This window comes from Bombus pascuorum, chromosome 4, assembly GCF_905332965.1.
Source record: "Bombus pascuorum chromosome 4, iyBomPasc1.1, whole genome shotgun sequence".
Taxonomy (NCBI): Eukaryota; Metazoa; Arthropoda; class Insecta; order Hymenoptera; family Apidae; genus Bombus; species Bombus pascuorum.
Genome location: NC_083491.1, coordinates 6,945,813 through 6,960,997, shown reverse-complemented (window position 1 = coordinate 6,960,997; position 15,185 = coordinate 6,945,813). Strand labels below are relative to the sequence as shown.

The window sequence follows — 15,185 nt, the reverse complement described above, 5'->3', positions numbered from 1 at the left end:
AAAAAAATCACAACAGAAAAAAGTTCTAAATTGAAAAATGATTTATTCTCGGAATAACCCACATCCACCACGATCTTTCTTGAAACCACTTTCAACCCTTATCAAATATTCGATCATTCAATCTTTATAAATAACACTTTTCTCTGGCCTGTCTGTTATACAATATCTCCCCTCGCAAAAAGAATTCTCAATTTCCCCTCGAAGCTTCGATATCTCTGTAGCGGTGCTTAATCACGAGACCTCTAATATTTTACTAAAACCTTGTGGATTAATTTTGTTCATAGCGAAACTCGATATGTATGTTCAATTTCATATTGCTGCGAAGAGGATTTACGTGCTCGTAAGCGTACGTTTCCCCTTTTATGCGGCACGTTCTATCGGAATTTCATCTTTCCCAGGTTGCATCGTTCTGGAGGATACGTTCGCAGAAATATCGCCGGGCTTCACGAGGGAACGGATAAATTACTCTTATCGGACATACGAGTTTTTCGCGGTCATCTAATCGACGCAAACGAAAGAAAAACTCGATTACCCGAGCTTAACTTCAGCCGCGAAACGTTGGACGAGCAAAAAAGTACCGACCCAGCCTTCTTCCCTCTCTGCATTCGTTCCCACGAGTAAGATCGCAGATAGAAATTACATCCACGACTTTGATAACGAAATCACGCGGTAATAACGACGTTCCACCGATATGAGATTTCATCTTGCGGAGTGTGCTGCTCGAAACGTTGAAAAAGGTTCGTAAGACGAGCGGAGAATGTGAGTTTTCGGCTTTCCAGGTTTATTAAAATTCTACTCGGCGTTAGGAGAGTCAGAAACTGTTTGAAAAAATTCCACAGATATGAAATTGTATGATATATGTGTTGTACTAGTATGTAAGAATGTGTGGTTTAACGTAAAATTGAAATTTGAAAGATCACATAACGATAAATTCGGGATAATTAGCAGCCACGTTCCTTTGAATCAGGTTGTTTGATTTTACAGTATTTAATTTTAATCTGCTGTTCTTTGTATTTTACGAGACAAACGCTATTAATATTCTTCGTCACATGAAATACGACATACAAATTAAAAGGAAATATTCTAAAATTAAGTTGCTTATGTCAATTCAATCTTTTGTTCGTCTCCATAGCGACTCAACGATATCAATTTAATTCACCTTTTGCTGCTACTAAAACAGTTAGCTAAACCAGATTTTAAACGTAATATCATAGAAGACTTCTGTGTTCTCCGCTGTTCCTATAGCTGTACCTACTCTAAAGACACGAGAAAACGACTTAAAGGAGAAGCAAGAGAGTGAGATGGAAAAAAATCTCCCTCTTCCAGGAAATATTTTTTGCACTTCATTTATGGTCAGCCATCCGACATTAAATCAGTCGACCGATAACAAAATGCACAGGCTAACGTGCAGAAATTTTCCTACCTGAAGTTAACACGAAAAAGACACGATAAAGCGTCGACCAGCAACTGAACTATAATAATAATAGTAATAATGACACAATTTAACCATACTCCAAAGAATTGAAATAAAGGGAAGCTTTACGAAAACCAATAAAACTACCCTGAAAAATGAAGGTAAAAAGAAATATTTTACATATAAATAAAATTTCGCAGAAATTTAACACGACAACAAACTTAAGATTATTTAATTGATCATAGTGAAAGTATCGTAAAAGGAGTCTCGAAACTTAACCAAGAGCTAAGTAATTTAAATAACACACTATACAATGAGACAACTTCAAATTATAAAATCATTTTCTAAACATTTAAATGCAATAATGGTAGTAATGTAATGTTTAAATAGAATGTTCAACAAACTAAAAACAACGATAAATTTAACGTTATTTAATTGGTTATAGAGGAAGTATGTAGTTGAAAACGAGCTTGAAAACGGTACAACCCCATAAATCTGGTCGATCGAACGAGCAGTAGTGGCATGCGTGCACCAGGGTGGCGCAGGTGCATGAATATGTCACGATTAATTCGCCACCGCGTACATAATTCGAAGACACACGGTACTACCGCTGTGACACCGATCGAAGATTGAGTTTCAAACACGGGCCAGCGATATATGCACTATGTGCGTAAATTTTGCCCGATCGGTCGCAAAGCACAAAGCACCTTCCAACAGCTTTCATTGCGAACGATATCCGAAAGCTTCGCGTTCCCTTCCACGGTTATTAAATTCTTGTCTGATGAAAATTAACGGAGACAGAATTAAACGTGTAGCTTCTACTCTGCGGTGAAATTGCGTTTTTCTTTTATATCGAAAATCGTTTCTTCTAGCAATTTTCGACGATTAATTTTCGACGATTAATTCCTGACGATGGCAAACCTCACCACGGCTTTTGAATTTTATGGAATATTTTTCTAAAATAATTGGATTCTCGGTTTTCAATTTTATAACACTGATACATTTTGACATTCAACTAAAATTGATAATGGCACTTTTAATGGTCGCTCGTGGTTTCAATAGAATGTTTTTGTTAAATAATTGGACCACGATCCTGATCCTGTATCATTGTCTTTGATTGTTTTAGACAATTTATAAAATAACTAATCGATGGTAAGTGTATTTTAATGATCGTAATGATAACGCGAAACGCGGCGATCGCTTGTGGATTTGATGGAACATTTTTATGAAATTCGAAATCAGATCGTCGATTTTGTGGGACTATTTTCAGATATTTTACAATGTTGGAGAAATTATTGAATAGTAGTGAGTGTATATATTACTGTTTTTAATTTTGTAGTGTTGTTTTCATAGTATTTAAAAAATTGAGAAAGTGTACGAATGATAATGAACGTAGTTTAGCGATTAAGATGATTATGGGAAATATGGCGATTATTTGCGAATAGTTGGGTTTTCGATAGTGCAGCATTGTTTTAGTATCCTTGTAGAAAATTGGCAAAATGGAAAATTTATAAAACGACTTAAAAAGTAAAGTAATTGTTCAATCATTAACATAACCGATAATCATTCATAATAATTGATGTGATTTCGTTTAGCTTCTTGAATTGAAACAGCTTGTTGAATGTGACTGAAAAGGTAATAAACGTTTCCATAATTAAATATTATTAAACTATCTTACGCACAGAATTTACATGGATACAAACTTGGTCTTTGTTTTATTTACGAAATGTGTGACAATTCATTATTAAAGTTGATATTATAATAAACAATTGTGTGAGATCGCGGAAATGCTCGAACGTTTACAATGAAGAATTACGATGAACAAACTGTGCATAATTGGTACATAATACATACTGAAGATTTCCAAACGCTTAGAGTCAAACAATTTTCCTAAATTTTGATTAATTTGATTATAATTAATTTTTTTTACATTGAATTATATTAAGCATTATTTCTCCGAATTACTTGTATCACAATCGTATCATACAAATATGTACATTGTTTTAAATTAATATTCCATTTCTCCCTCATCTTTATTTGATTAATGTTATATATTTAATACAATTTTTCCTCCCGTATTTTTATACTTCGTATTTTACTCTCTCTAAACAACTGAATGGCAGAGAGGACAAGAAATTATCACCGATCTTGAACACTTGTACGAGTTTTCGTACTATGGCTAGAAGATCGATCGATTCCATCCAAATTAATAGTTCAATTTCTTAGTATTTCGTTAGCATCTTAATCTGTCTTTAGTTTGCACTTTCTAATCAACCGACGAGACGATGTTCTAAAATTATAAACATGATTGCCATTGTACATGTATCCTCCTTCGCAAAATTAATTCTCGCCAATACTTTAAATCGACTTTCAAAATGATTACTTCAATTCACTCTTAACCAACAAAATAATGTCATCATAAAATTACTATACTACATTGATATTATAAAGTATTATATACAAATTTATTACCCTCCTTCCTATAATTAATTAGCAAGAATATTTTAAGAACATTGATATAAGTTACATCCCTGAATGATTGAATGACATAGAGATAATTAGAAATTAACATCAACATTCGACACAGCCTCTCGTAATCATAAAACGGCCAATACATCGGTTGACCATCCCAAAGTTAGTATTTCGATTTAGCAAGTAAACAGCATCCCAAAATTTACCAGACATTAATATCGCTATGCACACGATTATTACCATCATTTCGAAACAGATGATCAAACACCAATAAAGTCCAATTGAGTGATCAATTGACTCGATTGCGGTTATTTATGCATCTATGAGCGATTGCATGGTGGAAAAATTTACAAAATACACGCAATGTATCCAGCTGTATAATACATACATATATATATATAAAATATACAGAAAAATATAATAAATTGCTGGCTATAATATTCGATAGGCGAAACGAGCTTCTATTTAATATTCAAAGTATTTTCATTTTTCATCGTTGTATTTATAAAAGTATCGAATTGCACAAACGTTCGCAATTTAAACTGCGGGTTCTTATGCAATTACAGGAGACTTGAAGGTGAATAATTCACAAAATCCGCACAATATGCAAAAATATATAAAATATCCAAAGCACGATGCTGTCTATAATATTTCGTAAATAAAACAATTTTCCCCAGTTCCACTTTTCCAATCGTATTGATCCAAATATGAATGCATTGATATCCGCAGTCTGCTTATTACATTTCGATACAATTCCAGCATCTTGTTGTTCATTATAATCCGAGGAACGTTCGAGCACTCACGGGATCCAGTATACACCGAGACAGAATAGAAAAGGTTCGCACCGTAATGCAGCTTTAAACGATCGTTTACTCTCGTGTGGGCCATTTCGTACAATTTGCGAGGAGGCTGGCAAAAATAAAGTTCGAAGGCCAGGACCCTGGTGCCCCTAAAGCCTCATATCGCGTGTTTCATCCGCCGCCATTAAGTTTGTCCAACGAAGTCGGTAAATTTTCACGGGCGGCGATTAAGACGAAGTAAATCGCACTCCAACTATTCTGTTCTTCTGCTCTTCTCCTCCGTTAGTTCTGTCTCGATAGACCTAACCTGACGTCAATATCGAAACCCATTATCCAGGCTCCAAATGAAATTATTGACCCATTTTGGGAATTCAGCTAACTACGAGCCTCAAAGCGACCACTGCGCTGTCTACGAGCACGCGCCCTGTCCACACGTCACTAGGTCTACGCGAATTAGCCCGCCAATTCGCGAGAATCTTCTTCGATTCCAAAATTTGCGTATGATTATGATCGAAAACCGTTGCGTTTATGTAACAAGAAGGTGTATGTCGGTGATTAGTAAGCTGATTGATGGTGATGATCGAACGTTAATGACGTTATGGGTATGATAAGATTTAGGTTGATCGATTCTATATCGGCTGAAGCTGAGAAATGGAGAATGAAGAGTTCATACGTGAAACATATGAAAATGAAAGGTTCTCTTGTTTTTTTAATAATGATGTTAATCTAGCTTCGTGTCTTAGAATTTAACGCATTCGCAGCTAGTAACATACATACGTTGATTTAGATATTTAAATAATTTTATCGACACAACTGTTACATTAGCGTTTCCGTGTGTTCCAATAAAATAATTAACAGGGGTAAATGAATCCGTGAACAATCAGAACGATCATTGTTATTAAAATAAATAAATTTGTAATGAGGGAAAAAATGCTACCTTAAGGATGAGTATTTTAATAACAGCGAATGTGTTAATCGTGGCTGTGTCTTTTCTTGTGAAGCTGGGTATCGAAGAATACCTAATTTGTATTTGGTAACTCTTATTCTTCTATTCTATCAATTACAACGAAAATTAGAATTAAGCTTAGCTTTTATCCTGAGTATTTGTACTATTCGAATGATTACCTCCTCCAACGATATAAATGAGTATCCTAAAATAAGAATTCGAAAGAATTTCATATGGTTACAATATCTCGATTGTTATGTCACAATATCTCGATGTATATGTGTCATGTTTTTTGGAATAAAAAATTATATCGCTTCGAAATAATCGGTTTTATGGACTTCCAATATGTCCAATAAGAAATATTTTCGGACCATCCTATTTGATACCCCATATTTCGACATACAGTCGTCGTTGAAATTCCTCCTCCTTTGAAGAGAGAAAAAGGATCGATCAAAACTTCACCATCTTCCTTCAACTTCCCCAAAATTTACGTGACCACAACCACATCTTACCATACCCATAAAAAGCGCATTAAACCACCCACACAAAGAAAACCCCTTACTACACCTCAAACTGCATAATCAATTGTTCTTTCAAAAACTTCTATTCTAAGTTTCCACCACCTATATGCCTCAACCAACCATTGAACGAGCCCGCGAATTAGCCCGCTAATTCACGAGTATCCTTCGAACCGGAAGCTCGAATCCACGATGGAACTACGCCCGAATATTGTCGCGTCCCTATGACGACGATTAAGTGTTGATCGAGTTAACGAGCGAATTATAGCTCACAGACGAACAAAGTGGCTGTGTGCGTGATCTAATTCGAGCGTAATTCCACATGGTGTACTCTCCAATTTCGCTCAATTACTGTTTCCTTCCGGTTTATCCTTCTGCTTGTGAAAACTTCGATAATTATTCAGAACAGGATGCACCTGATCGATCTCGATCATCTTGAAATATACTGTCCGAATGAACATTTACAGTAACCGTTTCCTATGCACATAACTGCCGGTCAGCTTTAACTTTCAAGATATAACTTACGTTTAATATACTATGTTTAATAGTATACACGCTTGTAGTATCTAAATACAGTTTAGCTTTGTTAACGAGATTGCTTATATTGATTACAATTTCAAGCAACTAAAAATAAGAGCAAAGCGTTAGAACCGAAAACAATTCAGTCTTGCGTTGGAATTATTTCGGAATCTCTCTATTAATCCAGCCCGATCTATAACTCAATGACATATCACCTCTCTTACGTATATCAAAAAGTGTTTATCGTCAACACGTTAAGTTTAGATCGAGCTATATAAAGATGCCCATCTATGTCACAACGTAGCGTAATCCTAACTAGCAATCAACTGAAATCCATTGCGAGCGTCTCAGAAACTAAATCCAAGGGGCGTTACATACGCAGGAAAAGATTACTCACGATACGGACCTTGACGATTTTCAATGTTATATTCCGAATAATTATCAAAAACTTCTCTTGTACGAAACGTCGACGTCCCCTAGAGAGCAATGACAAAACGAAAGAGAAACAAAAAAAGAGTCGAGAAAAAAAAGACGTCGACGCAATCGGTAATCCGTTTTAGGTTCATGGCACAGCCCTAGCTGCACCCCACGGAGGCATGTCGATATTTCGATGAACGTTTGGATTTACGGTCGAGTACCTTTATCGGTGGCGAAACCACGACATTATACGATATTACAGAACGGGGCGATATTCGATCGGCCGCACGCTGCTCGTAATGGCGGCGAACCATGGTTTAATGGCAAAAGGTGTTTTCTTTTGTGCATAAGGTGACGTTGTTCATACGGGTGGAAGCATCGTGTGGTTGTCGTTGATGTCCAGCAACGGTCGTCGGTTCTGCTGGACCAAGTCCTGGAGAATCCTGTAGGAGGGCCCGCGTACTAGTTGTTATCGCCTGGATGAACGGAAGTCTGCACTAGGCTATGCCAGGGTCACCACCCCTTCCGGTTCCGGGGACCAACAGTTGTCCGACAGCCAACAGCCCACCACCACCGTCACGAAACCGATCAGCAGCGCTAAGAAGATGTACACTTCCGCCTTGCCTAAGGAATCTGCACCGGGACATCCAGTTTTCACGTTTCGTTTCGACTAGATCGATTTTTTATGAGAGCACACACACGCACACGTGCAGCATGTTGAGAATAAACAGGAACGAAAAGCATGCATGGCGTGCCAGGCTCTTTGTGAGAAGGTGAACGATCGACGTGCAAAATGTGGTCACATGAAAAATGCCAAGATATGACAGAGATGAATTACGGTCGAGGTTTTGAATGGTCACTCGAAGCTTCCGGATGATTTATCGACGATACACGTTGAAAGCGAATCTTACGTGGATCGAAGCGAGCTGGGTGGAAGGCTTGACATTTTGTTCGATTGGAAGCCGTATCTTTCCGTGTGGCAATTTTTAATTGCATTTTGTGGTTCGTTGATTATTCGGTCAAAATATTACATCATTTTTCGTATGATACATTTCTGCAGGCTCTTCCTTTCTTTCGAATTACTGATCATTCCGAAAGTTATCGCAGTTCTGATATATCTGAGCTTAGTGCTGTATGTCATTCGAAAAATATATTGATGGATTGTGATCTGTTGATTGAACTAAGACATGGAAGAATATATTGTAAATATATTATTATTTTCATTTCGTGTACTTCGGAGAGCAAACATGAAAATGGAAAGCTGCACCAGATACAGAATATGCTATACAGAAAGTGCATCAATTGAATATTGAAGTTCTATCTCATCCGTTATATTTTTCTGATTTATTTCCAACAGATCTTCACTATGAAATCCTGAATATTTCTTTACTCAGAGGTGATTTAGGAAGCAAAAGGACATCGAAAATATCTTTAAACAATTTATTCTCCATGAAGGTATTTTAAAGGTTGTGATACATCAGCAAAAATATATTAGACATTCTAGAAACTATTTTAAATGAAAATGTTCAATTTTAATGAAGTTATAATCTTATAAAAAATAAACAGTCTAAAACTAACATAAACATCTATCATAATTCATTTTTATCGATCGCTATAAAGGAGCAACATATAAGTAGGCAAATAAACCTTCGTTCATGAAAACGATGAAAAATTGAGAAACTTTGCTCCGAATATAAACTGACTATAATATCTACGATATAATATCCAGAAAAGTGAAAAGTGGTTTCCTATGTCACAAAGGACGCGAATTCCGAAATTGTGGACAGTCAATAAAACAACTTTTCGACGCTCTTTTTCACTCGAGAAAGCCTGTAAAACAAATTGATTTACAGCAGGGACAAAATATTATTTACACAGTATCCCTTCTGAAATTAAACAACAGGCTATTTTTTATTGCCTAGAAATATTTGAATAGAACCGCGAGAAATTGGCAAAATAAATCCATCGATAGAACAAAGTTAAAATGGAGACTAAACCATAAAACGTTTATTTCGAAAAATGAATATCTATAAATTTCCTTTCAATCTATCGAATGTGAAATATCAATTCGTTTTATAAGCGATTTGTAGATGTAAAAATATACCGAATATGGTTTTCGGCGTTCTAGTAAAGAAATTTTTATCAAAAAATGTTCACCGTGTTCTAAAAATCTATCTAAATCACAGAAGTTTTATATAGAGATGAAAAAACTGCAATATGGAGAGGAATTACAGAAAAATTATAGAGGAAGATAACAAACTGACGATTGACCATATAATATTTTTCTAGAATTTCATGTCCAACTTTTGATTAAAAAACAACAAAGCTTAGGAATCGGCTTAACGAAGAAACAAATCAAAGATAACAGAAAGCATACATAAGAAACAACTTGGAAAGTGTACTTTCCACCAGTTTAAAACTGGAAACTAAATTCACTGTGTCTACTCAGGTTCTCCACGCTCTAGTCGCGGTTGTTTCATGTCTATCGCGAAGAAAAGTAAAATTTTAACTTGTAATGAAATATCGTATTCGCCTGTATAACTCAAGATACATCGATCTACGAGGAAATCTGAAAGTTAAATCAGAACCTGAGGTTCGCGAACGAAAACACGCGTACTGTTCATTCGTTTCATGAATTTTTCACGTTCCCTGCTGTACCATCTTCAACGCACAGTAAAATCGACAGAGATTCGAAAAAAACGAATTTCACTTGCTGTAAGCCTTTTAACTTTCGTTTCAATTTTTATCGAATTAAATTTATTTGATAAATAAATACAGTCAAATCTAGTTTATACGAACGAGTGAATGCTCAGTTTCAAATATACGAACTCGTATAGCGGATTCTTATCTATCTATAGTATTATGGACAGCTAATTCGAGCTTATCGGGTTATAAAGTCGAGAAGTTCTCGCAGTAATACGGTGAGAATTTGTTCGCGCTAATGAGCTACAAAGCTAACATGAACAGTGTGAAACTTATACGTAGACATTCAGTAACGTGATCAGTACAAGTTTATGGACGACAATTACAGTTTGATGAACATTTATAGACTGTGTACCGTGTGTTTTATAAATGTGGGAAGATGCGCAATAAATCATAAATATGTGAAATGAAGTAGGAAATCATTTTCTCGTGGAAATGTAGAAATTTAAATGGTACATGTTTCGTAATTAATATATTCGATATAACAATATATGCATTTGTAAATAGAGATCACTCTGGTGGAATAAAACGCAATATACGAAATGAAATTCATTGAATTACTAAGTTATTTTATATTTGGAATAAATAAATATTTTATATTTTATATTAATGCTACAAGTTGTTTCAATTATCTACACATATTCAGGATCACCAGTATGGGAAAAATCGTGTAGGATCTAAAGTAATAATGAAGTAATTGCTCAGGATTTAGCATAAGTTACTAAAGATGTTCTTGACTAATCACAATAAAGACATGCCATATTAGCAGCAAAAAAATGGTTCATATGCAAAATGCTGTTTCTTGCATTCTAACAAGTACACATTTGTTTAAAGAACATTTTACTATCAGATTTCCCTAATGTAGCTAGAACTTATGCATGCATAGTAAAACATTCCAGATTCTCAAATTTTAACATTTCTTGCTGAATACATCACATACGACAGACAAGAGAAAGAACAAGAATGGAAAACAGGCAAACGTCTGTACAGAATGACAAAATATTCCATATGAATATCGTTAAAAACCTAGATAAAGTACTTCAAAAAAGTCATTGGCCACAAAGAAAATTTATCGAGACAAGGATTAGAAATTATTCAGTAAATAAGGCAAACTCACGCAAAGAAACAGTGCATAGAAAATACCAACCCTACAAAAACACGTCAACTTGATCTATCTAAAATTTCTCTACAAACTTTTCCAAATAAAATGTAAAAATAAAACATCAACTATATACGAACACCAACATTCGGCAATATATATTAATTGGAAAAGAAATACAAATGAGATGTTGCGCCAAGGCAACGCTGAATCTCGATTAAAACAAATGTACGGAGGTCATGCAGAACAGAAGATTTACCTAGAGGTCCCTTCGACTTCCAGAGTCCCTTGATCAGCGTGGGGTCGCCGCGGCGCCAGTCGCGCCACCCTCGGCCCCGACGAGTCGGGCCTCCGGACCAACTTGGACCACCACCGGCGGCACCACCACCGGCCCCACCACCGGTACTTCCCCCGGTCACACCGAAACCAGCAGCGCCGCTTCCAACGGCGGCGCCGGTGCCAGGTCCAGGGGCACTGCCGCCAGCGGCGCTAAAAGTGCTGCTCGCGCCACTGCCAGCTGTGCCACCGCCGGGGCCCGGGGTGCTCGGCGAACCAGCCTGCGGCTGTCCATGGCCCCCCGCCGCGCTGCCACCGCCCTGTGGCAACGGCAGTCCCGCCGCTTTTTTTATCCAAAGCAGCGTGAAAAATCAACATACGCCGATCAAATTATTATTGTACACTTTTTGGGTTAGTATCTTTGGGATCGCCTTCGTATCGAGGGAGCAAGTTAAAAGTTAAAAGAGAGCAGGTGTATACATCTGACGATTTTTACGATAGTTGGTGTTGGTTGATATTTGATTTGGTAATTGGCTATGAGATTTAATATGTAATTTTATATGTAGGTAGTTTTGCATGATGCGGCCAAGGTACTTAACTCGTTGCTGTGAAAGTTAAACAATAATTTAATCTTTTTTGTTTGTTGAAAGAAACTGACAAGATAATATGATTTTTAATTCAGCCTGCTACTGTTACTTTGAACGATTGTTATGAGTTTAGCCATTAATTGTCTTGGATTTAATAATTCAATTCAAACTAAGATACACTATTTTTATTATATATCAAGTTTATACAGTAACTACAAAAGGTATTTATACGCCACTGTGTTGAATATAATTGAATCCAAGTATATCAAAAATTAGTATCATTTAGTGGTACTTTCATGTAATTAATGGAATTTGATACTGTGAAGATGGAATGTAGTATCTGATAAAAGACACCTTCATTTATCTCCCACGTCCTTTTTTTCTTCTCACTCATCTTTATTTCTTGTCTACACCTTCTTATCTATGATATTGGAATCTCTCAGAGTGTCAGAAATGTATTAGAGATTAAGGCAGTGAACAGCTAACGTTCATTTAAGTAGCTTAAGGAATGATAAGACAAGTGATGAAGTTGAGAAGTTACTCTAGCTATTACTAGTGCATTTATAAACAATAGTATGTATATGTGTGTGCTTGAACTATTGATAAAGTCAATAATAATCGTTCTGGTGGTAAGATTTGGGATAAGTTTCTGAAACAATATGACACTTTGGAACTGTAAACAACGTAAAGTGTAACTAGTTAGTAAGAACCTGCTGAACTTTGAGAAGATCATTACGAGTACTACAGGGTAATGAGTACTCAAAGAGTATTTTGGATGTGGAACATTCAATATTTGTATATCTTTCTGATTCGATCGAAAAGAAAAATGGAATTGGTTAACAGTAATGTAACTTTCATATACAATTAAATCGAAGAGATAAAAATGAACAGAAAAGTATCACCATAAATGTTAATAAAAGATAATGTTATAAGTAGAACAAATAACTCGTAGAAGTGATTAGAAGTGATACAAGTGCTACACGTGGGAAATTTCATAGCTTTGAGCTTTTGTAAAGTATCCAAAAGATACAAATTCGATTAAAATATCATAAAAAATATATCCGACATATTTTTTCACCAAGTTGAAGACGCTTTACAAAGTCGTTAGGTGTACACACCGTAATGAGGTAAATCGGGGGAGGAAAGTTGTTGGTAGATAGGATCGTGCTCCTTTAATCACTGCGAGGGCAGTTGATTTCGCTCCCAAGTAAATTTATTCGATAAAGAAAAGTTTCTCGCGAGCGTAACTTGGATTTTCATACAAAGAGATCGTTATGCCTCGTTTGCCACGCCGATAAGTATAATCGCCGAATAAATTTACCGGGTCTCTAGAATCTCTCAGTGCCAGTTTATTTGCATGCAGAACCGCTAAGAAGATAAGAAAAAAATCTATTTTGCTGTGTTATAGAAATGAAATTCATTTCACCCGGAACGTTCGCACGTTTGTCACTGAAATTTTCACGGCACCGTTAATGCATACCTGTTGATGGTCACACAAAAACATTAATTTCATCATACCAAAATGTCGCAAAATATTGGAAGAAAAATAGATTTGCGTAATTTGGTATTCCTCTGTCAAAAATATACGCAATCGTATTCCAAGTACGGTATCATATACTTTTTCTCGAGTGAAAAATAAAATAATTCAACTGAAGCTTCACTGGTAAAAAATTACTGCTGTACAGTTTGCTTATATATGAATCACATTAAATAAACAAAATCCATTATCTAAAAATTAAAATTTATCGTCCTACATTCTAGTACACGTTTTTCTAACTTTTATATATAATTGTAAAAAATTCATCAAAGGTAAAAATTCAGACTAATTTAAAAGCAAATATATTACTATACGGTTCAGTGGAACTTAAAATATGGAAAATTTAGATTGGTTTCAGTTTTCCGCTTTATCCGTGTTCATAACAAAATTTCTACGCTCGATGCACTCTGTAACAGTAATTCCTTTCCTGAACTTCCTTATCGCGTAGACGCAGCGTACACGTAATTAATCCCAGAGGAACGAACTTCAACTGCTTTGAATCCGCCTTGACTGAATTAAATTTTTCAAAATAATAACTTTTCGTTTTAAGAAAGTTTAACATGGACCTCACATAGTAACCAGTTATTAAACGGTTATCAAATGCAAGAATGCTTACCAATGTAAGAACGAACACCAATTATAACCTTTCCATTAATACCGAATTCAAATTTGGCACCAAAGACAATCGTTTGTTTCTTCCAAAAATAACATTTGCGTCGAAAATTGTGATACTTTCCCATTGCACGTTAATACATATATCGCAGAATATTCATATATTGTGTTGTCAAGACTTACCGCATAAGCAAAAGAGTAAAGTACTGGCAAGGAAGATCCACCCCATAACGTCATCAACAAGTCGTTTCTGCGAAGCTCATGTTACGCTGAATATCGTCTTTTCTGTCTGTTGGTTGAGCTTGACGATGCTGGGTTAATCATTTGTACGACAAGCTCTGTAAAAGAAAGATATTCAGTTTCGATTAATCATCCTGGCCGGGTTAAACGAGTGTTTAAAATGGAGACTGCAGGAGAAAAACAGGATAAATTATATTTTTCTTACCTTATATAATGACAGCAATGTTTTAAAATTCTTATGTTATCAAAATTGTTCTTTTATCTAATTTTGAAGTTAAACATATATTTCTCCACGCTTTTCGTAATTTAAAAAATATAGCTTCGATAATATTAAAATATTGTTCGTTTTAACGATTATATCTTCGGCTCGAATTAGCAGATTATTTTCCATTTTTAGCTATTTTATATTAAAATATTCCTTTTTAATCATAAAATAAGACTAAAATCAAAAAGTCAACAAGAATCTACTTATCATGTTTTTCCCTGTGATTTTGTAACGATTATATTTGTTTGTAACGTAACAATGGCGTCATTGGAAAAGCGAAATGTTAAATTAAACAAAGGTTATACTATCAATAAATTATAAAGAAATACCTTTGGTGATGTGATTCGCCGAAACTGTATTCTCGACCAATTTCACAACACAGTTTCTGCAAAGATGTTTAATCAGCACGAATCAATTTAAATGGAAATATTATTCGAAAGGATTCGATTACGTTCCGCGGCAAACCCGTTCAATTATGCAACTTCTTATTGTATGGTTTCCCGCCTTTATCGAGTATCGAAATTTGATACAACAACGCCCTCTGTCGTTAAAAAGTATATACAGAGAATGTATCGATAATCGCATTCTGAATGAAGAAATAATACAAATTTTTTATTTTTTATGAACTGAATGCGACTGTATGTACTTCATGATTTGTATGATTACTCATTAATTACACGATATAATTAAATATTTTAGACTATGACTACAATGAAGTTCTAACGAACTTAATATCCAAAGTAACTATATATGTAGATAAATTTTGACAAATTTCATCTT

The 15,185-nt window shown here is 35.3% G+C and overlaps 1 protein-coding gene across 1 annotated transcript in view; it reads right to left on the bottom strand.

Annotated features, from left to right (window-relative positions):
- Positions 1 to 1,867: 1,867 nt before the first annotated feature.
- LOC132905790 (uncharacterized) overlaps positions 1,868 to 15,185 on the bottom strand; it is a 94,408-nt gene continuing 81,090 nt past the window's right edge. Inside the window, exons 3-5 of the mRNA XM_060957426.1 lie at positions 14,084 to 14,238; positions 11,148 to 11,507; positions 1,868 to 7,719 (exon numbers count right to left, since the gene is read on the bottom strand). Coding sequence (XP_060813409.1) covers positions 7,589 to 7,719; positions 11,148 to 11,507; positions 14,084 to 14,129 — 537 coding nt within the window. The 5' untranslated portion in view covers positions 14,130 to 14,238 and the 3' untranslated portion in view covers positions 1,868 to 7,588. The remainder of the gene's footprint in view (positions 7,720 to 11,147; positions 11,508 to 14,083; positions 14,239 to 15,185) is intronic.